The sequence below is a fragment of the Phyllobates terribilis genome, unplaced genomic scaffold (assembly GCF_046119375.1).
Source record: "Phyllobates terribilis strain yellow unplaced genomic scaffold, ASM4611937v1 Scaffold_7__3_contigs__length_470593459, whole genome shotgun sequence".
Classification (NCBI taxonomy): Eukaryota; Metazoa; Chordata; class Amphibia; order Anura; family Dendrobatidae; genus Phyllobates; species Phyllobates terribilis.
In genome coordinates, this window is record NW_027362767.1 from 292030500 (window position 1) to 292051928 (window position 21429).

The following is a 21429-nucleotide window of genomic DNA, read 5'->3' on the forward strand; positions in this document are numbered from 1 at the left end:
CATGCTGTGGACATAACACTGGAGGGACTACACGCAGACCAGCTTGGATCCCAGGTTTGGCGAGGGGATCTTACCGTACCCCTCAGTACTCACCATCCTCTGTAGGAACATATATGTTCAGATATAAGCAATCCTCGCTTTGTTCTTGAAGGTATCCAGTCACAGTGTCCAGGTTTGAAGTGAACCAGATTGGCATCATGATGTCTGGCACTGCATTCTGTATATTCTGTGGGCACACGGGTGAGAAGTGTGTGGCGTTTCGTATTCCAGACCAAGAAGGGGGCGGCTCTGGGGGGAGGAAACGTTTCTCTCCCACAGGAGGTGCAGCGTAAGGCACCCCCAAGTACTGCTCCACAGGGCCTAAGATATCGGTCGGCAAAGCCACTCGCATGCCGCGCAGCTTGCCGTAGTGTGTGTTCACAGTCTGCGAATATACCTGTGCATGAGAGGAGAGGAGACGAGCAGCCACACTCAGAACCCACAGGGCCAGACTCAGCTTCCCAGGGGCCACACCAAGCCCAACCGCATGCATGGTATGAACAGTACAGTCCTAGCATCCAGAATGTAAGCACCACTGGGGTAAGGGGGTTAGAGAAAATCAAGGTCCCCCAAACAGGACACGCAAGTCACATCCTGTATCCCAAAGTCTAAGGCCACGACAGACAAGCAGCAAGACAGACGGCATCCACAAGACCTGCAGACAAAAGAGATATTGTCAGTGACACAGAAGAAAACCCAAAAAGAAAAACAGCCACAATAAACTCAAACTCTACCAAAGCTGCACTACTAATGCTTTCTACAAACATGATGGTGCACAAACTCCCGGGATTACAAGATTTCTATTTTATGCTTTCTCAATGTATCCAAAAGCACTTTTAGCTCTTCAAGCCCATCACCCAGTCATATATTCTGGCAAATGGACAGGTTTAAGCATCGGTTCACAAATTCTAAGATCCAACAATAGAACAAATTGACTCAGAGATATAAAAGTAATCCTTGAACTCCCTTTACGCGTTTTGATAAATTTGATATTAATCGGATTATTTAATCATATAGCAGGTAAATAGTGGCCATTTAATAGCTTATGGAACCCAATTTATTATTTATTTTACTCGCTTATATAGCGTCATTAAAGGGAATGCGTCACCCCCTGGGAGATATCAGACCTCTACTATGGCCAGGGTATAGAAAAGTAAATCTATACTTACCTGTATGGCCCATAGCAGAGGTCTGATTGCAGAGAAAAGCGTTTTAGTCAATTCTGTTTTGTACAGGCTTGACGCCAAGAAATACCAGCCTATGTGCTTATTATTCCCCTAAATCCCCGCCTATATGCTTAATTATCATAGATTAAAACTCTTTTCTCGGCAATCAGACATAAACTATGGGCCATACAGGTATGTATAGATTTACTTTTCTATACCCTGTATGCCCATAGTAGAGGTCTGATATCTCCCAGGGGGTGACACATTCCCTTTAATTCCACAGAGCTTTACAGACATCAATCATCACTGTCCCCATTGGGGCTCACAATCTACATTCCCTATCAGTATGACTTTTGAGTGTGGGAGGAAACCAGAGAACGCGGAGGAAACCCACGCAAACACGGGGAGAACATACAAACTCCTTGTAGATGTTGAATTTGGTAGGATTCAGCCAATGAATGCATGTAGCCATATTAATGAATATGAATGTCACGAAGGGGGTTCTGTTAGTCTGATGGGAAAGACACTACATTGATATCAATAGATGCCATTTAAACAATATTGTTTTTGTTCTGGAACTATTCCGTTAGATAATATATAGGCTGCAGGAGCTCCCATGATCAGCCTTAGGCTAATACGTTATAGGACTCTATCATGTCTCCCTATGTCCTTGAGCACTTGCTTAGTTATAATTTCAAAAGCTTCGAGGCATCAGAGATAACTTATGTGCAAAAAACGTAACTTTTATCCCATCCTTAAGCTATAGCTGTATTTTTGTTAATTGTATTTCTGGTTTGAAAAAAAACAAATATGCCCGAAAATTTGCCTTGTCTGCCTTGCTCTTTTATATTTGCTATGTGCTTTTAATGATGCAATCAAAGTTATCTTTTTTTCATTTCAGTTGTCTCTGGTGCCTCGGATATTTTGGAATTTTTGCTGTTTTCTGGGCAAGGTGGGAGGTCATAGCGAGTTAGCACAGACCTACCAATGGTGCATGAGAATTGCTCACCATTGCTTACTGGATTCTCTGTGCGGTAGGATCGGAGCACGGAGCACTGACACTCGGCTGACGCTCGCAGCAGAGCAGGAGCCGAGGGTCATTAGCATATCACATCCAATGCAATCACATTGGATGCCATACGTTAGTGGGACCCCGGCCTTAGCCTGGGGTCACACCAGAGTATATTCTCTCATCTGAGAGAATTGGGCCAATTATGCTAATCACTCTCTGATTGGACTCTGATTAGAGTTTCATCAGAGTGTGATCATGGTGTGCTCCGATTTTTTCAGATGAGAAAATGGAAAAAAACAGATCTCCATTTTCTCCATTGTGTCTGTCCATGAAAATCTCATCGCACTCGGATGTCATCCAGGTGCAGTCTGATGTTTTCCATAGAGCCCGAATATCGGATCAAACTCAGACATACAGCGATGTCTTGTTGGACCGCACTCGGACCAATAATACGATCTTCTGCATGAGCCTTTGTATATACAGATATCTAAACTATATTACTAATATCACCCTGTCTAAATGTAAAACAAAGCCTACATTATTAGGGCTTGTTCAGAAGAACGTATAACGCGGCTGAGTTCTATCTGATGTTTTATCGGACAGCACTCGCATTAATTTTATACTATCAAGCATTGCAGATCTGCGTTTTTTCTACAAACCGATATCAGTCTGGAAAAACTCGAAGTATGCTGCAAGTAGCTCTGGAATTCGGATCACGCGCACCCATACAAGTCTATAGGTGAGTGTGAAACATCGGACTGCACTCAGATGTCATTTGAGGGCATTCCGACATCCATGGACTCAGACAATGGAGAAGATGGAAAAAATTAAGTTCTCCGTCTTCTCGGCACCTGTGCTGCGATTCTTCCATGCAAGAGAATCGGATCACAGTAAGATGACACTCGGCTAAAAGTCTGACAGATTTTGATCTGAGTGTCATTAGCATAATCGGCCCAAGTGACCCCGGCCTCAAACTAACTGGCCTTTCTCAAAAAAAAATCTTGTAAAACAAAATGAATTGTTCACATCATAGAAAAAGCCTAGATGCATATTCTACAGCATTACAAAAATAAAATCGCTAGTAAGCCATAAAGGGAGTCATGTGTAGCAAACTCCTGAACTGCAAAGTTGCTTAAAACATATTCAATGTATCATTTTGTAAAAACAAACATAGGTTTTGGCTAGCTTAGAAGGCCTCTTAAATAGTTAAATATGAATGGATATTGGAACTTAGCTCTATAGTTAATGAGAGCTTTAGATAGCAGGAAATGTAAAAAAATATTTGGGTGAGGTATTTTGGGATTTTCCTCTTCATGGACAAGTAATGTTTTTTTTTTTACTATTTATTGCAGACAGATAAAACAATATAAAACTGTCAAAATAGACCACTCTGGTGTTCATGTTCTTCATATTAGAAATGTACAAATAATGATAATAATAATGCTTTTATTTCTATAGCACCAACATATTCTGAAGCACTTTCCATTTTAGAGGGAACTTGTATAGACAATAAAGACATTACAGAATAACAATATATCACATAAATCAACAGATATCAAATAAATTGACAAATGGGCTAGCTGGGGGGAGTTCCTGCAGCGTGTGACACAGTGTAATCAGTGTAAGTCCGGGTGGTGACAACTCTATGACAAGGGAAATAGTAATGGCCTCTCAACAATTTGTCTATACAGTTCTAGTAGGAGTAACAGAAAAATTAGGCATTAAAGAGTTGCAGGAAAATATAATCCGAGATTGTTATCTCCTGGGGAATACAAATATTTACTAAAACAATGAATCCTAAGTGGGAAAAGTATTTTGGCCATTTTAAGTATTCTTTTCTCTTGGGTCTTTTATTAAATGGTTATTCTATGTGAAACTGGTCTTACATCCCGTAAACCATTGACCAGAGCGGAAAATCTATACTAATATTGCAAAACTGCTGGACTTTCCCTGCTTTTAACATCTACTATCTGTAAAATTTGCCGAGCTTTGCTCATTTGTATCATTTGCTATTACTACTTCTAAAAATATGTTGGTCGTTTGACTGTAATATCAACTACTACTGAAAAATGCTACTTTCCTCGCTTTTAGCTTATACTATAACTACTAATAATGCCATCCATTGCTCACTTGAGCTTTATATTACACACCTTATGTAGGTCCTGCTGCCCTGTCTACATGAATAACTAAAGGGCATCGGCAGTATCTTTATAATAATACACATCGTCGCTGACCGTTCTGTTTCTTCTAAGACATTCTTGTTCCTGCCCTTTGTACCTTCTCTTTAATAAACGTAAATTATACAACATTCAAGGTGTTTACTGACATAATGATAACCTTGTCCAGGTCACATTCTATATAATCTACTGTTTCCCAGAGAATTCTTGGTTTTGCCATTGAAGAAACTTCGCTTTTGAACAATTTACAATGCTCCGCTGTTAGAAACCTATATAAAAGCTTGATGGGCATTATAAATATTATCCGTCTTGCACAGATCTCGAGCCGCATTAGAAGGCATTTACTATCCTAATTGGCTTATTGTGTTGTCGCTTGCACCGTATAAATATCATGCATCTAATTTACGCTTTTCCCAGCTTATTTGTGCCCTGTATGGCTTTTTGGAAAGTACAAAATCAACGTAGCATGATGATACATTTCTAAAATGCAAATAAGGTTGCAAAGGGGAAAAAAATGAACCTCTACTCCACACAGAACCTGGCAAAAAGCAACAAACTTTCAAACAGTGAATATCAATAGCAGTTATGTATTTTGTAACAAAATGACCACTGTTGACAAATGCATTACTGAAATTATTGCCACAAATGACAATAAATGAACCAAGCTTTTACCAGCTATATTAATTTACAAACAGTGGGCACTGCCATAAGAGGAGTGCTACCTATGTGTATAAAAAACACTATATATAATGAAAGGAATCTTATGCTAATGAGGGCACACCTCACAATATATATATATATATATATATATATATATATACATACACTGTATATATATGTATGTGTAAATAATGTATTAATAATGGCAAAAGTAGAATCAAGCCGCATGATAATAGCTAAAAAAATGTAAAAGTGTACAAGAAAAAAACAAATGGTCTGAAATAAAGAGCAGAAAGCAAGAACAAAAAATGATTATAATCAAAAATGCATAAGGCTATGTTCACACATTGCGTTTTTTTCAGCGTTTTTTTTTTTCAGCAGCAAAACCTGATCTCTTGCCAGGAGGTTTGATCAGGATTTTTCTTGCTTTTTTTGGTGCGTTTTTTTTTACTGCCCTTTTGTCTCTTTATGCATGTAACATAAAGTTCAGTGACAAAAAAAAAATCTCATTCTGGCTTTGGCACAAAAAACGCTTTTTCACCACTCATTACTTCCAATGGGTGAAAAACGCTGAAAAAGCACTGAAAAAACACTGAAAGAAGTGACATGCTCTATTGTGCAAAAAACCATGCAAAGCATAAAATACGTATGACACAAAAACCAAGGTGTGGGCATGAGATTTCGGCAATCTCATAGACTTTGCTGGTACTGTAAAATGCAGCTGAAAATTTGCATAAAAAAATGCTGAAAAAACTCAATGTGTGAACATACCCTTGTAAGCCCACCAATGGAAAGATAGAATTTCAGTTATATGAATACCATGTGCACAAAAGTGCACGTTCCATATATTTATAAAGTGCATATTCCAAATCACTACATAACCATGTAAGCAACAATCCAGTCTAATTCTAAAAAAATGTCATAACCAAAAACAACCCAGAGTTAAAAAGGATGACACTTTCAAGAGAATGAGAATAATGACCAAGATAGGCAATCAGGGTCCTTGCTAAGAAGCAAGTAGTGTACACCATAAGCTATTGGGTACAGGGATACACAGTGGTGAGAAAAAGTGTTTGCCCCTGCTTGATTTCTTATTCTTTTGCATGTTTGTCACACTTAAATGTTTCAGATCACAAAACAAATGTAAATATTAGACAAAGATAACACAAGTAATCACAGAATGCAGTTTTTAAATGAAGGTGTTTATTATTAAGGGAAAAAGAAATCCAAACCTACAGGGCCCTCTGTGAAAAAGTGATTGCCCCCTAAACCTAATAACTGGTTGGGCCACCCTTAGCAACAACAATCGCAATCAAGTGTTTGTGATAGCTGGCAATGAGTCGTTTACAACGCTCTGGAGGAATTTTGAACACTCATCTTTGCAAAATTGTTGTAATTCAGCCACATTGGAGGGTTTCCAAGCATGAATCGCCTATTTAAGGTCATGCCACAGCATCTCAGTTGAATTAAGGTCAGGACTTTGACTAGGCCACTCTAGAGTCTTAATTTTGTTTTTCTTAAACCATTCAGAGGTGGACTTGCTGGAGTATTTTGGATCATTGTCCTACTGAATAACCCAAGTGCGCTTCAGCTTGAGTTCACAAACAGATGGCCAGACATTCTCCTTCAGGATTTTTTGGTAGACAGAATTCATGGTACTGTAACATCCCTGGCGGCGTGCTTGCATGGTGCACCACCTCCCACCATGCAAGACCGCAATCTTACCTGTCAATCCATGCTGCACTCTTTGCTTCAGTACCTGCTCTGTCCATGTCTCTTGTCTGATTGCTTAGGGCGTCGGCGCGGCTTTCTGCTTGTTTCTTATAGCTATTGCTGTGAGTCACTGGATACTTAAACCCCCTCCACCCAGTAGGAGGTGCCTGAGCAACACTTTCCTTCAGTTGTGCCTTGCAACTGAGGTGCCAGGTCCTGTCCTATATTTTGTCTGTTTCCGCCACCCTGGGGGTTGAATACCCAGGGCCGTTACCTGTACCTTTGACTCCTAGTCTGTTTCCGCCACCCTGGGGGCTGTATACCTAGGCCCGTTATCTGTGACTTCTAGTCTGTTTCCGCCACCCTTGGGGCTGAGTTCCCAGGCTCATTCCTGTATCTTGTTCCTGGTTCAGTTCCTGTCTGAACAGTGTCCTAGTCCGTTACTTGTTTGTCTCTATGTCCATACCTTCCCTTGTCCTGCAGTGTCTGAACCAGCACCTAACTCCAACTCGTTGTCTCTGTACTTCTGTTTGTGAGTTTAGTGTCCACTTGCTACTTCATTGTAAGTACCTTGTGTGTATCAGGTTCTGCTTGTCCCATTTCCCTGCCTCCGCATCTACCTCTTGTATTCTATCTTCCTGTATTTTCCAGTCTGTTCCATGTGAACAGAGCCCTGTCCTGTCTGCCTGCACCTCCTCCTCCGCTCCGCTTGCTCACTGCACCGGCGGTCTCGCTCTGCTCCGCTTGCCCACCGCACCGGCGGTTTCGCTCTGCTCCGCTTGCCCACCGCACCGGCGGTTTCGCACTGCTCCGTTTGCCCACCGCACCGGCGGTTTCGCTCTGCTCTGCTTGCCCACTGCACCGGCGGTTTCGCTCTGCTCCGCTTGCCCACCGCACCGGCGGTTTCGCCCTGCTCCGCTTGCCCACTGCACCAGCGGTTTCGCTCTGCTTCTGTATCACAGTCTGTACTGGTCCCTATCCAGCCTGCGCTCCTACCTGCTAGTATCTGCCTGTCTGCACGCCAGCCGTGCCTGCCAGTACCCCCCTGTCTGCACGCCAGCCGTGCCTGCCAGTACCCCCCTGTCTGCACACCAGCCGTGCCTGCCAGTACCCACCTGTCTGTATGGCAGCCTAACCAGCCTGTTCCTGCATTCCCCAGTGTGGGTCAACAGCTGTGACCGGGGTCTGACCTGGAGTAGCACCTGGTCCCTCTGCTCGGTTCCTCCCTGGTTCACGGAGTCGATTGAGCCGCTGTGCGACCTTGGTCGGACCGGGTTGATACTTAGTTACGCCCCTCCAGGCACTCCTTGGTTCATAGTCCAGTGGGATCACTAATCACGCTCATGCCAGTCAGTCCGGGCGTGTGCGTAACAGGTTCCATTTACCACAGCAAGTCTTCCAGGTCCTGAAGCAGCAAAACAGCCCCAGACCATCACACTACCACCAAAATATTTTACTGTTGGTATGATGTTCCTTTTCTGAAATGCGGTGTTATTTCTACGCCAGATGTAATGAGACATACACCTTCCAAAAAGTTCAACTTTTGTCTCGTCAGTCCACAGAGTATTCTCCCAAAAGTCTTGTGGATCATCAAGATATTTTTTGGCAAAACTGAGACGATCCTTTATGTTCTTTTTGCTCAACAGTAGTTTGTACTCTGCCATGCATGCCATTTTGCCCAGTCTCTTTCTTATGGTGAAGTCATGAACAATGACCTTAAGGCTATGTGCCCACGATGCAGAAATGCTCCGGATTTTTCCTGAGCGTTTCTGCATCTCCCTGGCAGAAAAAAATGCATGCGGATTGTACATGCATTTTTCCTGCCAGGGACATGCGGATGTGAAGCGTTCTTCACATGCATTTCCGCATGCGAGTTGACAAGCGCTTTCCAAGCGATTTTAGCATCACTTGGAAAAGTGCTTGTCAACTTGGTCACACTATATAAATCCATGCAAACGGCATGGATTTATATAGTGTGACCTTAAAGAATGGTTAAAAATAAAAAAATAAATCTATACTTACCTTCCGATGGCCCCCGCAGTCTTGCTTCGCTCCGTTCTCCCTTGTCGGCAGCTCGCGGTACACTGCAGTGAAGGACCTGCCGTCACATGACTATGACATCAGCGCAGGTCCTTCGGTCCACCGCGATCTGCCGGAATGGGAGGACGAGCGCAGCGGGGGCCATCAGAAGGTAAATATAACATTTATTTTATTGTTTTTTTTTACAGGTTCTAAGGTACCCGGGTCCGGAGGAGAGTCTCCTCTCCTCTAGACCCGGGTACCATCCGCACATTGAAAAGCGTGGAATGAGCATCTACATATGCAGTGATGCATAATCCATGCGTTTCAATGTAAGTCAATGGCGGCGAAAACGCAGCACTTCCGCAAAATAATTGGTAGTGCTGCGTTTTTTTCCGCAATGATAATCCGCAGCGGAAATTTCCACAGCATGTGCACAGCACATGCGGATTATCATTGGGGAAAATGGCAGGCCTTCTACCAAGCGTTTTTTAAGCGTTTCTGCAGCGTTTTTGCCGCTGCGGAAACGCTTAAACGCATCGTGGGCACACAGCCTAACTGACGCAAGTGAGGCCTGCAGTTCTTTGGATGTTGTTGTGGAGTCTTTTGTGACCTCTTGGATGAGTCGTTGCTGCACTCTTGGAATATTTTTGGTAGGCCAGCCACTCCTGGGAAGGTTCACCACTGTTCCATGTTTTAGTTATTTGTGGATAATAGCTTTCACTAAGGTTCAAAGGAGTCCCAAAGGTTTAGAAATGGCTATATAACCTTTTCCAGACTAATAGATCTCAAATACTTTGTTTCTCATTTGTTCCTGAATTTCTTAGGATCGCAGTTTGATGTCTAGCTTTTGAGGACCTTTGGTCTACTTCATTTTGTCAGGAAAGTCCTTTTTAAGGGATTTCTTGATTGAGAACAGGTGTGGCAGTAATCAGGCCTGTGTGTGGCTAGGGAAATTGAACTCAGCTTCCTAAAGATGTGATAAACCGCAGTTAATTTATGCTTTAAGAGGGGGGGGGGGCAATTACTTTTTCACACAGGGCACTATAGCTATGGATTTATTTTTCCCTTAATAGTAAAGATCTTCATATAACCCCTTTCCGATGTGTGTCGCAATAGTACGACACACGCCGGCTCCCTCCCTTTAGTGCAGGCTCCGGCGCTGAGCCCGCACCTTTCCAGGCACATGACAGCTGATCTGTACAGCTGTCAAGTGCCCCTAACAGCAACAGGTGAAATCGCAATCCACCCGCGGATATTAACTAGTTAAATGCTGCTTTCAATCTCTGGCAGCGGCATTTAACTCGCGCTTACCGGAAGTGTCACTAACCCTGCCCATCTGTGACCCCGTCACATGATCGCAAGTCGCCAATGGGTTGGTATAACAGCTTGGGGTCTGCAGGAGACCCCTGCGGTTGTCACTGCCAGATTGCTATTAGCACCGCCCAGCGGTCGGCACTCATAGCAAGTGAGCAATTCTGCTACACACAGGCAATCAGACAACTGCAGCTTCTAGTCTCCTATGGAGACAATTGATCCATGCAAAAAGTTAAAAAAAAAATGTTTTTAAAAATAATAAAAAAAAGTGTATATATACTGTATATTTAAAAGTTTAAATCACCCTCCTTTCGCCCCATTCAAAATAAAAATAAAAAAATCACATATACACATATTTGGTATCAAAGCGTTCAGAATTGCCTGATCCATAAAAAAAAGAATTAATCCTATCGGTAAATGGCTTAACGAGAAAAAAATTCTAAACCCCAGAATTTAATTTTTTTTTGTCATCACAACATTGTAATAAAATGCAATAACAGGCGATCAAAACATCATATCTACCCCAAAATGGTATCAATAAAAACATCAGCCCGGCACGCAAAAAATAAGTCCTCACCCGGCCCCAGATCACGAAAAATGGAGACGCTACGGGTCTTGGAAAATGGCGCTTTTTTTTAACAAACTTTGGATTTTTTTCATTACTTAAATAAAAAAGAACCTACACATATTTGGTATCTGCGAACTCGTAATGACCTGGAGAATCAGAATGGCAGGTCAGTTTTAGCATTCAGTGAACATGGTAAAAAAAAAACCAACAACTGTGGAATTGCACTTTTTTTGCAATTTCACCGCACTCGGATTTTTTTCCCTGTTTTCCAGTACAAAATATGGTAAAATCAACAGTGTCATTCAAAAGTACAACTTGTCGCTCAAGAAATAAGCCCTCACATGGCCATATTGACGGAAAAATAAAAAAGTTATGGCTCTGGGAACAAGGGGAGGAAAAAACAAAAACGGAAAATGGCCTGGTCATGAAGGGGTTAAAAATTGCATTCTGCGATTACTTGTGTTCTCTTTGTCTAATATTTAAATTTGTTTTGGGATCTGAAACATTTAAGACAGACATGCAAAAGAATAAGAAATCAGGAAGGGGACAAACTTTTTCACAATACTGTACATGGAGTTCCTTAGCAAGGACCCTTATTGCCTACCTTGGTCATTATTCTCATTCTCTTAAAAAAGTTGACGTTCTTAAACATGGGTTGTATTTGGTTATCACATTATTTAGGGTTTAGGTTGGTTTGTTGCTTACATGTTTATTTATAGAAGCATATGGCATTTGCACTTTTATCGTTTTTGTTTTTCTTTTTCTACGTGTTCTACATGTGTTTTACCAAATAATATGACATGCTTTTGATAAATGTAACCCAACGTGTTTTCTTCTTCATTTACATCTATGGCTAAATTGAAAAAACAGATTTTCCACCATCAGAGAGCAGTGTGTGGGATCTGTGATGTGAGCACTATGGATTTATTCACATGACCTTGCGCACAAGAAAACTAAACTAGAACATTTTTCATCAGTGCACTGGATCAAATTTTCATACACTTTTAATCGTTGTGGCTGGTTTTACTATAAATGTGGGATCAGTGTAAAAATTCCCCCCCAAAAATCCAAACTTCTACCCATAAAAACTTCTATCCTTAAAAAGACAGACAGCATATTAATGTCATCATCTTATTTTCACACTCACTTGAGTGGATGAGATTGAGTAGACGAGTTTGATCCACAAATTGGATAATTTTGGGCATTAGGATTACAAATAAACGAACATGTGAAAATGCCCAAAGACTATAAAGGGTATGTGTTCAATCCATAAAAAACACAAATAGAACATGTATATGAAACACGAATGTGTGAACTGAGCGTGAGATTTTAGGTTATATCTGACTATGGATTTCTGATAGTCAAGTTTATTTTTAAGTGCAGTCTGTGAATTTTGTGAAAGTAGCTATTCAGAGGAAAAGAGAATAAGGCATGAAAACACTAGAAATCAGTACAAAAAAAAATATCTGTAATTCAACATTTTACTAGATCACGAGAAGCGGGCAAAATCTCTCCAGGATCAAGAGTGGTGGTTTGGTTACCCCTTGTCAAACAACAGAGTTAAAAGGGGTTATTCACTCTTAAGCATGGATCTTTAAAACAGTTGTGTAGCTTCTCGCTCCCAAGAATCACACTGACCGAGCCATAATGTTACTCTTATATTTCCTGCTAGGCTCTTGCAGGATAAACAAAGAATAAATCTAGAAGAAGACAAATCGTGGTTTTGATAATAAGACCACAGCAGAAATTATTGGCCTTATTTCCAAGAGATAGCTTTGGTGGAAAGCCAACACAGATCATCAAAAGAACGCAGAAGCTGCTGTCGGGCGTGCTGGTCGCTGCATGAGACTATGCAGTTTCCTCACTTTGGCACGCACAGAGGCTCAGGTAAGGATAAAGGGGAAACTGGATAGACACAAATACTAAGATACTTTGGCAACAAACAATAAAATACTGGCCTCTGCTAGAAATCTCAATCTAAAGCGTGTAACAGAACGTCAGTCTCCTGATACACTGTACATTTCAAAAAGGTTCACTTGTTGAAACCACAAAAATCAATCGCTAACATTGCACCCATTAGGCTGCTTTCACACGTCCAATATTAAAGGGGTTGTCCAGTACTTTATATTACCGCCCCAAAGTATCCCCCCGGGGGCCCCTAAGGATTTTCGTAATTACCTTACGTTGCAGATACTGCCGGTGAGCGGCGCTATCACTGGCCACTCACAGGCATCACGTGACCCCCGGCTGCAGCCGGCTCTGACATCCGCTGATGTCACGACAAGTGCTGGCAGCAGCCGGAGGTCACGATCTTCCTGGTTCCACGGTGGATGCCAGGCTGTGGACGGGGTTACCCCCCCTGCGTCACATCCGGTATCCACCGCGCGCTCTGTCTCTCCCCATTCATTGGGAAAGGGCGCGGTGGATGCTGGGTGTGACACGGGGGGTAACCTCGCCCACAACCCAGCAGCCACCGCGGGGACCTCAACGCTGAGTCACGCCTCACTTGTCGTGACGTCAGCGCAGGGTCACGTGATGCCTGGGAGTGGCCACCGATAGCGCCGCTCACAGGCATTATCAGCAACATAAGGTATTTACAAAAAGTCTTAGGGGCCCCGGGGGGATACATTGGGGGGGGGGGTAAAATAAAGCACTGGACAACTTCTTTAATGGACCTTCTGACCCAAGCTCAGCAGTGTGATGTGTGATGTACAGGTGCGTCCTGATTTGACTTTTGGGGAAGCTCATCCTGAACCTCGGGTCATCTTTAACACTAACCTGATGATATATCCAAAATGTTACAATATTTATTCCTGAACCTATGGGCCCGTGCACCCAAACCTATTTTCAAAAAAGAATGGCACTCGGACCAATGTTATTCAATGGGGCAGTGAAGATGAGCGATTATTTTCACTGACTGAATCTGCATGTGAAAAAAATGGCAGCGTGCCCGATTTTTCTCCATATATTGGATGAGATTCACCATTCAAGTCTAGGGGTGTGAGGAAAAAAATCAGATGCCATCCGGAGTCAGAGTATCAGTATAGCATCCGATTTTTATGGATCCATTGCAGTTCTGTAACATAGGAAACTGTTCATGGTCCCGTAAATGATTAATAGTTGCTGAGTAAACAAAATGGATTGTACACGGATGACAATTGAGAAGAAATTAAATCATTCCACTTTTCTGGATGCAACGCTGAAAGTTTTTTTTATACTGTCGTGGCCCTAGCCTACTGTGGTGTGATTAATGGATATGAGATCTCAAAAATAAATCATTTTGTAAGCAGTCCTCCTCAGAGCCCCTTGGTGTGCAGTACCATCTCTTCATATTCGCTACATTCCGATGGGAGCTCAATTGGGTGTCTCCAACAGTAATCCATGCTGTTTTCTAGGGGTGTCTGTCTATCGTAATGATGATTTAATCAATCTGTGCAGATAGTATAAGACTGTATAAGGACACATCCCTTTAACAGGGGAATGTTAACAATTGTCAATGTATTCATATATTTCTATGAGGAATAACTGAGGAACAGCACAATGCAAGGTTCTATAAAGAGATGATTTCAAATTGTTCTTTCATGGAGAATGCAGTTAATTACTAAAAAAATACATGTTAGGAGAGCTGACGGGTCCCCTAACTGCGACAATGGTTTACATTTACTGAAAGATGGGAATCCGGGCACAGCAACGCCAAAATCCTCAAATAAAATGGGTGTTGCAGAGCCAAGTGCTGTAGCTCCTGGTCAGCGTTTCCCTGCTGAGCCTCGCTCCTGTGCAGGGTAGTGCCACACAGCACTATTCGTGAGCACTGCTGTGTAAGGCTACGTTCACACACTCAGTATTTGGTCAGTATTTTCCATCAGTATTTGTAAGCCAAAAATAGGAGTGGAACAATCAGAGGAAAAGTATAATAGAAACACGTCACCACTTCTGTATTTATCACCCACTCCTGGTTTTGGCTTACACATACTGATGGAAAATACTGACCAAATACTGAACATGGTCTAATAGGATGGCTAAAGGCAGTCCAGTACCCTTACTGTCAAGTCAAACCCCACAAATCAGAATGGAATTAGGTTGACAAAAATATTATCTACAGACATCACTAATGAAAGGTTAGCTAAAGCTATGCAAACAATTACAACTTTTTCTTGTTCATTTTTTTACCCTTAAATTTGGTGACTTTCTTATGGTAAACTATTGGCGATGAGAAGAGATTGTTACATGTGAAAGTTCTCCAACTCCTCTCATTCGTGGTGACTTCAGCCTTTGGCATCAACAAATGTTAGTGGCAAATATGCCCCTCTGGTTTTCAGTCTCTCTTTGCCCTTCTGCACTGTCTGCTACATTTGCTTTAATAGTTCTATTAACAGACAGGACTTTGCCGCTAAATGGAAAAAAGCAAAAATGCAAATATAATACAACCATAGCACAGTACACAAATGCTAAACCAGTAATGTCACTGTTCCTTTATCACTGGGTAAAAGGAACCCGCTGGGCTATAAATCTCACCTCCTTATGCCTCATCATATGTAAGGACTATGTGAAATCACAAGCTCACACCATTAACCCCTAGGCGTCACAGACTGTTTTGGCCTTTATGACAATTTTTATTTTTTACTTTTTTTACTGTCACATTCTACAAGCCATAACTTTTTCATTTTTTTTCGGTAACAAAGAGTGCTCGATTCTTTCGGGATGATTTTGTATGTTAGTGGAATCATTTTGGTGTAGCATGTAGCTTATTATGAGACTTTTATTAACTTTTTATTGGGAGAAATACAAACAAAATAGCAATTCTGCCACTGTTTTGTTAAGTTTTAAATTTTTTGCTATTTGCTGTGCTGCACAAATAAATTGTTAACTTTATTCTGTAGCTCAGTACAAATATGGCAAAACCAAATTCATATAGCTTTCATATGTGGTTTATTATTTTGCACAGTAAATATACACTTTAAAAAAAAAAAAACACTTGTTTTTGTTTGCCATATTTTTTCCCATTTCTACTTTTAGTTTTACAACATTTCATGTGTATAAGGGATTATTTTTGCAAACTGGGAGGCAAAATGAGCAATCATAAATTTTAAATATTTTATTTACGGTATATTTTCTAACACCAATCACTGCTAAGTATAAATGACATGTTAGCTTTATTATGCGGGTCAATACCAATACATTTTTTTATTATGTTTTTCTACTTTTATGCAAAAAAATCCTTTGCTTTGTTTGCCATACTCTGATACCCAGAACTTTTCTATTTCTCTGTAAACAGAGATATGTGAAGGCTTGTTTTTCGTGGGACAAGCTGTACATACAACTTTTTAATCACTTTCTAGTTAATTTTTGTTAGTGGGCTTAATTTAAAAAAAAAACAATAAATCTTAACTTTTTTAACTTAATTTTTTTTTCATGGAGTTCACCATGCAGTATAATGAGTACAGAACTGTATGGGGGCTTGTTTTTGTGTAATAAGCTGTAATTTTTATTGGCACCATTGGGGTATATACAAAATCTTTTTGATTTTTTTTTTTGTGAGGCAAGATTTTAAAAACATCAATTTAGGCATATATATATTTTTATGGCTATCACCATCTAGGATAAATTATACAGATTAATAGTACGGGTCATTACAATCGCTTGGATACCAAATATTTGTTGCTTTTGCAAGTTGTGTTTTTTACAAATAAACCATTTTTTTAATTAAAAAAGGGACTTTGAGATAAATATATATTTATTTATATATATTTATTACACACACGTCCTCAAAAACATTTTTTTTTCACAGTGTCACGAGGGGACTTGAACATGTAATCCTTTGATCGCATTGATAATACACTGTAGTACTCATGTAGTTCATTGCATTATCTAATCTGTCAGAGATAGGTCCAGCTATTATACACACATACATATATATATATATATATATATATATATATATATATATATATATATAATAAAAATAATAATGCACAACTAAGCTTCTGGAACGGACAAAACACCAGTTCCATCCTTGGGACTCAACTGTATGCTGGATTGCATGAAGTTACGTCCATTTGCAGGAAGACATTAAAGAGGTTGTCCAGTATGGAAAATATGGATTGGCCATTAATATAAGATCAGTGGCACCCAACACTCGCACCGATCAGATGTTATCAGCAAAAGCACTGTACGGAGTGGGCCACTACAGATTTATACGTTATTTATTGGCCACTGCTGGGTACTATAGATCAGCTTCTATACTGTTCACTAAGAACTGATCTGCAGGACCCAGAAGTGGCGACTACACAGTATACGGAGCAGCTGTGTTCCACTCCATCCATTGTTTACATCCAGCAGCCACCGAAGCTGATAACAGCTGAACAGTGGGGGTGTCCGATGCCGGATCCATGACGATATTATATTGATGTCCTATCTGATAGATAGGTCATCCACATAAAAGTACTGTAAAACCCTTTTAAAGACATTGTTCAGTGGCGCAAAAATTCTTATATGTCAAGCTATAGTAAGATTAACATGGTGTTCTGAATTCAAATACATCATGCAGCCCAGATGTGGAAAGAAATGATGGACTGCACAAGAGGCGGAATCTGCAACATAATTCACTGGAGAATCTGACAAGCTTGAAGTAAAACGTATAATTGTTACATGTGGACTTTGTTACTAATTTAACCCCATGCATTGGAAACGTTGAAATCCATAATGAATTTGCGCAAAAAGGATTGCAATCCTGTGGATTTCAAAATGAGCCCTGTGTATCCATCAATGAGCAGAAAATTACTGCAACTCGAAGAAGAGATTTTTAAAATCTCTGCGACTTACCTCCTGGCATTGTATTAAGAAAACATACACTGAGCGCATTTAACGAAATTTGAATCATTACGCCAAATTAAAGAAATTTCAGTTTATATGTGTATAAGATTTTATGCCTTCCAGATATTGCTTTGTTTCTTATTCCAGGCCCCTAGTCTATGTCTAAAAAAGGTCTCGTTCAGAACATTTCTGGCTTCTGTACACCATTGGGCACATACTGTATCACCCACTATGCAGAGGCAAACATATCATTGGTGCAATGTGTTCAGCCGCACAGGGGCCCAAGAGGTAAGAGGGCCCATTTACACCTCCAAAGTAGATGGAATTGTGCATTATGAGGAGCTATTAGATTGCAAATGACCCATATACTGTTCTTGCACAGGGCCCTCTTTTGTCTTTCTCCACTAGTGCTCCCAGGGCTGTGGAGTCGGTAAGTCAAATCTCCGACTCCTCAATTTCCATTACACCGACTCCACCAAAATGGACTCCGACTCTGACTCCACAGCCCTGAGTGCTCCTAAGGCTGCCTTCTAAGAAAGTGTCAACCATGTTAAGAGAATGGAGGAGCTAAAGTCCTTCTAAGATGACAAACTTCCATCTTCCTTCAACATATAGCACTACTGGGCGCTCAAGTAGTTGGACAAATTCAGGTCCCCGTTGACCTCTAACAACCCATAAACAATTTGATCATTTGAAGGTCAGTCCCCACATATGTATACACTTTCCTCCACCCCTTCTTTCTTACATGTTTGCCTTCTTTTTTCACGATGACCTAATGGTTTTCTTTTGATCGTTCTGCCGGCATCCATCTTCCCCGACTCACCGATCTCTCCAGTGTTCTCCATTAGGGAAGAGTGGACCTGTAGAAGTACGGGTTCAACCAAACTTTGGTCCAAAGTTCGGTTGGGGTAGAAGAACAGTACCCAAACATAAACTTGAACACAAACCCCCAAAAAATCAAGGGGGGCCCAAACTTTTGAGTTGGAAAATCTCTCTCTCCCCGAACTCCCGAATAGTATAACGGACTCGTGGTAGAAGTTTGTGTTCAGAGTTCAGCACCGGACACCTACGAACCCCGAACTTTAGAGTTCGGGTTCGCTCATCTCTATTCTCTATGAGACAGCCACTGTCGAACATCTGTAGCGGCTTATCTTTTAAAGAACATTGATAGCAGTCCGGAATCAGACATGCGGCATCCCTCCATCCCCTGACAATCATCTATAGGGGACAATTGGGAAGCCCACATACCAATTAGACCATCTGCTGATTCTATTGAGATTGGCACGTTCTGCCGATATTAGTCTAATGTGTATTAGACATCCCTTATGTATAGCACTGGACCATCTGTTAGACAGCAGCCACTACCTCCGACATTCTGTTTCACAGGTACTAAGGTCGGACCCATAATTCTTCATTCGATACTTGCTGTCTATGTCACGGTGGTATTCTCTTCATTACACTAAATTAGTCCTGCTGTACACTACGAGAATTGTACATCACGTCTGTGTACTTCTAATAAGACATCATACTCTTAGGATAAGACCCATAAACAAACAGTTAGAAGGGACATATTATTACTCCGCCTCTTATTTTTTCCTTCAGTGCTTAATTGTACTGTATAAACTTCAGACCTACCTTCCTATATTACACCGTGCCTACCCTTGACTTAAGCAGGCCTGCGCAGAGCACATCTGCCAGCATGCTCCACTGAATAGGACATGCACCAAGAGCGAGACTGTGAAATGCTCCCAGATGACTCCTCCACTTCACTTCTGCTCCCAATTTCTCAGCCTGCAGCTTGCATATAAAATTGTAGGGATTCATTCTTGATATTATGAGGGCTGTCTTGGTGTAATGGCATTCCATTTTATTCCCTTGATGCCATGCACCCTCTCTAACTCACTACACAGTTGTATTTATACTGCAGCCAAAGTGATACGTTTAAAGGGTGATATCTACGGATAGTTTTTTTTCTAGTAGAGTCGGAATCATGCATGAATTATTTCTTAATAAGCCATGTCTTTACACACTGAATATACGGAGCAGACGACCTCCCCTCCTCCAGGGTTTGGAGTTCTGTTGCTTTAAGACGGTGACAGAAGAGACACAACAGCAGAATGTAAATGGAGGCTGAGTGTGTCACAGAAAGGGAGGGCATGGAGGCACAGGCGAGGAGAGTGGGATGCTAGGAGTGAGGCACAGGGAACAGACTGCATGGAACATACAAAAATGTATAGGTGTAAAGATGGGCACGCACAGGTCACAATGCACGGTCATCCAAATAATGGTGGGTCGATGGCAAAGGGACTGACCAGGGAGGAGCACGTGTGACAGAAAATGGAGAGTAGGAAAATAGAAAGGAACGAGTTGACAAGGAAATGACTGAATGAAGGTGGTAGGTGAGACAGAGCTCAAGGCATTGCACGAAGAAGAGTGGGAGTGGAGGGAACAAAACAAGGAGGGGGATGAGCTATGGAGGCAAGGATGTGCTTCAGCGGGAACATGGATAGAGAACTCGAGCAGAGAGGGCAGAAGAGAGGTAGGAGGAGAGGTGTGTGAGGAAAGAATAACCCAAGGCAAAAATGGAAAATAGGACAGCACTCGGAAACGGAGAGGAAGAAAGGGAGGCACAAGAGGCAAAAATCTGGTCCAGGATAGTGAAAATGTGAGGTGATGAGAGGTAATAAAGAGAGGAGAGGGTATTAACAAGAGGAGAGGCAAGCACAAGAACCATCCATGTCTATAGGCAGAACAGACTGGTGGGTTACATGTCGGTTATGGTGCGGTAAAATCTAGGTAAGCTACAGATGGAAGTACTGAATGAGAACGAGAAGGACGGAGAGTAGCCAAATATCTGCACTGAGGACTGCGGGAAAAGAAGTGATAAGAAACACAAGACACTGAAAAAAGAACTAAGCTGAGGGATGGAAAGGTGCAAAAATAGAGAAAAATATGGAACATATTCCTCCCCGTCACCACCTCTTCAGACAAGAGCTTCTATGTTGCCCCCTCCCCTTCTAATACAGGAGCACCCTCTCCCCACCTCTTCTCTCCTGCAGTGAGGGTCTGCGGCTCATTTTCATGTTCACTCATTCACGCCGTTGCCAAGGAAACTGCAGGCTGTCGCGCGCCTCCATTCAGCCCCGCTTCCCTCCCCCAACCTTTCTGTAACACTTTACTGACTGAGCCATTCTGCAGCAACAGGCATCACAGCCGAATGCAGGTGCCGCTCTCTGCAGCAACAGGCAGATGTGCTGAATGCAGCAGCACCGGGGAGAGCACAATGCTGCAGAAGATACACCCAGGAGTCAGGCTGCCCTTCCCACCAGGAGCAGGTGGACAGAATAGGCCATTGTAGCTGGATGACACCTGCCAACTAGCATTGCAGAAAAGAGCTCCATCCAACACTAGGACAAGGACCCTGAGATGAAGAGCAGCTCTGATCCACTGGTGCTCACCTGTGTTAATCTACCCACCCCCATGAGACCAGCGCCCGGTGCCTGGAGAGACTGTGAAGACTGCCCTAATGAGCGGTGCCTCAGCCCTGCCTGCCTGCGCAATATTTATGGAAATGAGCAGCCTGACCAAGTCTACTCTGCCAGTACAAAGCATCAATACATCTGTTATACTAATCACCTGGGAAAATTACTCAGATCCACATCTGCATATATATGAGCACAGGTGGACATGTAGATCTCTATAGCTATTTACACTGCATAACAAAAACTGACCAATCTGCCTACCCCCCTACGTGACTGCGAACATGGCCGCCCCAGTAAAAGACGCTATAATCGTGGCTTTATAAACCATGAGCAATCACATAAAGCTATTTGGCTGTTCTCTTTAACATAAAAAAGGTACTGAACATCTGTTTAGACAGATCTCAGGAAAAGTAAATGCGGCGTTGCCGTCTCCGCGTCTGGCTCAAAGAAATGGAATATGTGT

The 21429-nt window shown here is 41.8% G+C and overlaps 1 protein-coding gene across 7 annotated transcripts in view; it reads right to left on the bottom strand.

The window, feature by feature from the left end:
• Nucleotides 1–21429, bottom strand: part of NLGN3 (neuroligin 3) — a 126379-nt gene that overhangs the window by 35934 nt on the left and 69016 nt on the right. For 5 of the 7 annotated variants that reach the window (XM_073640980.1, XM_073640979.1, XM_073640975.1 and 2 more), the window contains one exon: nucleotides 94–694. The exons of 1 other annotated variant lie outside the window; for it this stretch is intronic. In XM_073640980.1, the coding sequence (XP_073497081.1) occupies nucleotides 94–532 (439 nt within the window). In that variant the 5' untranslated portion in view covers nucleotides 533–694. Of the gene's footprint in view, nucleotides 1–93; nucleotides 695–20527; nucleotides 20543–21429 lie in introns of those variants that run through there. One more of the 7 variants, XM_073640978.1, reaches the window with a different exon arrangement.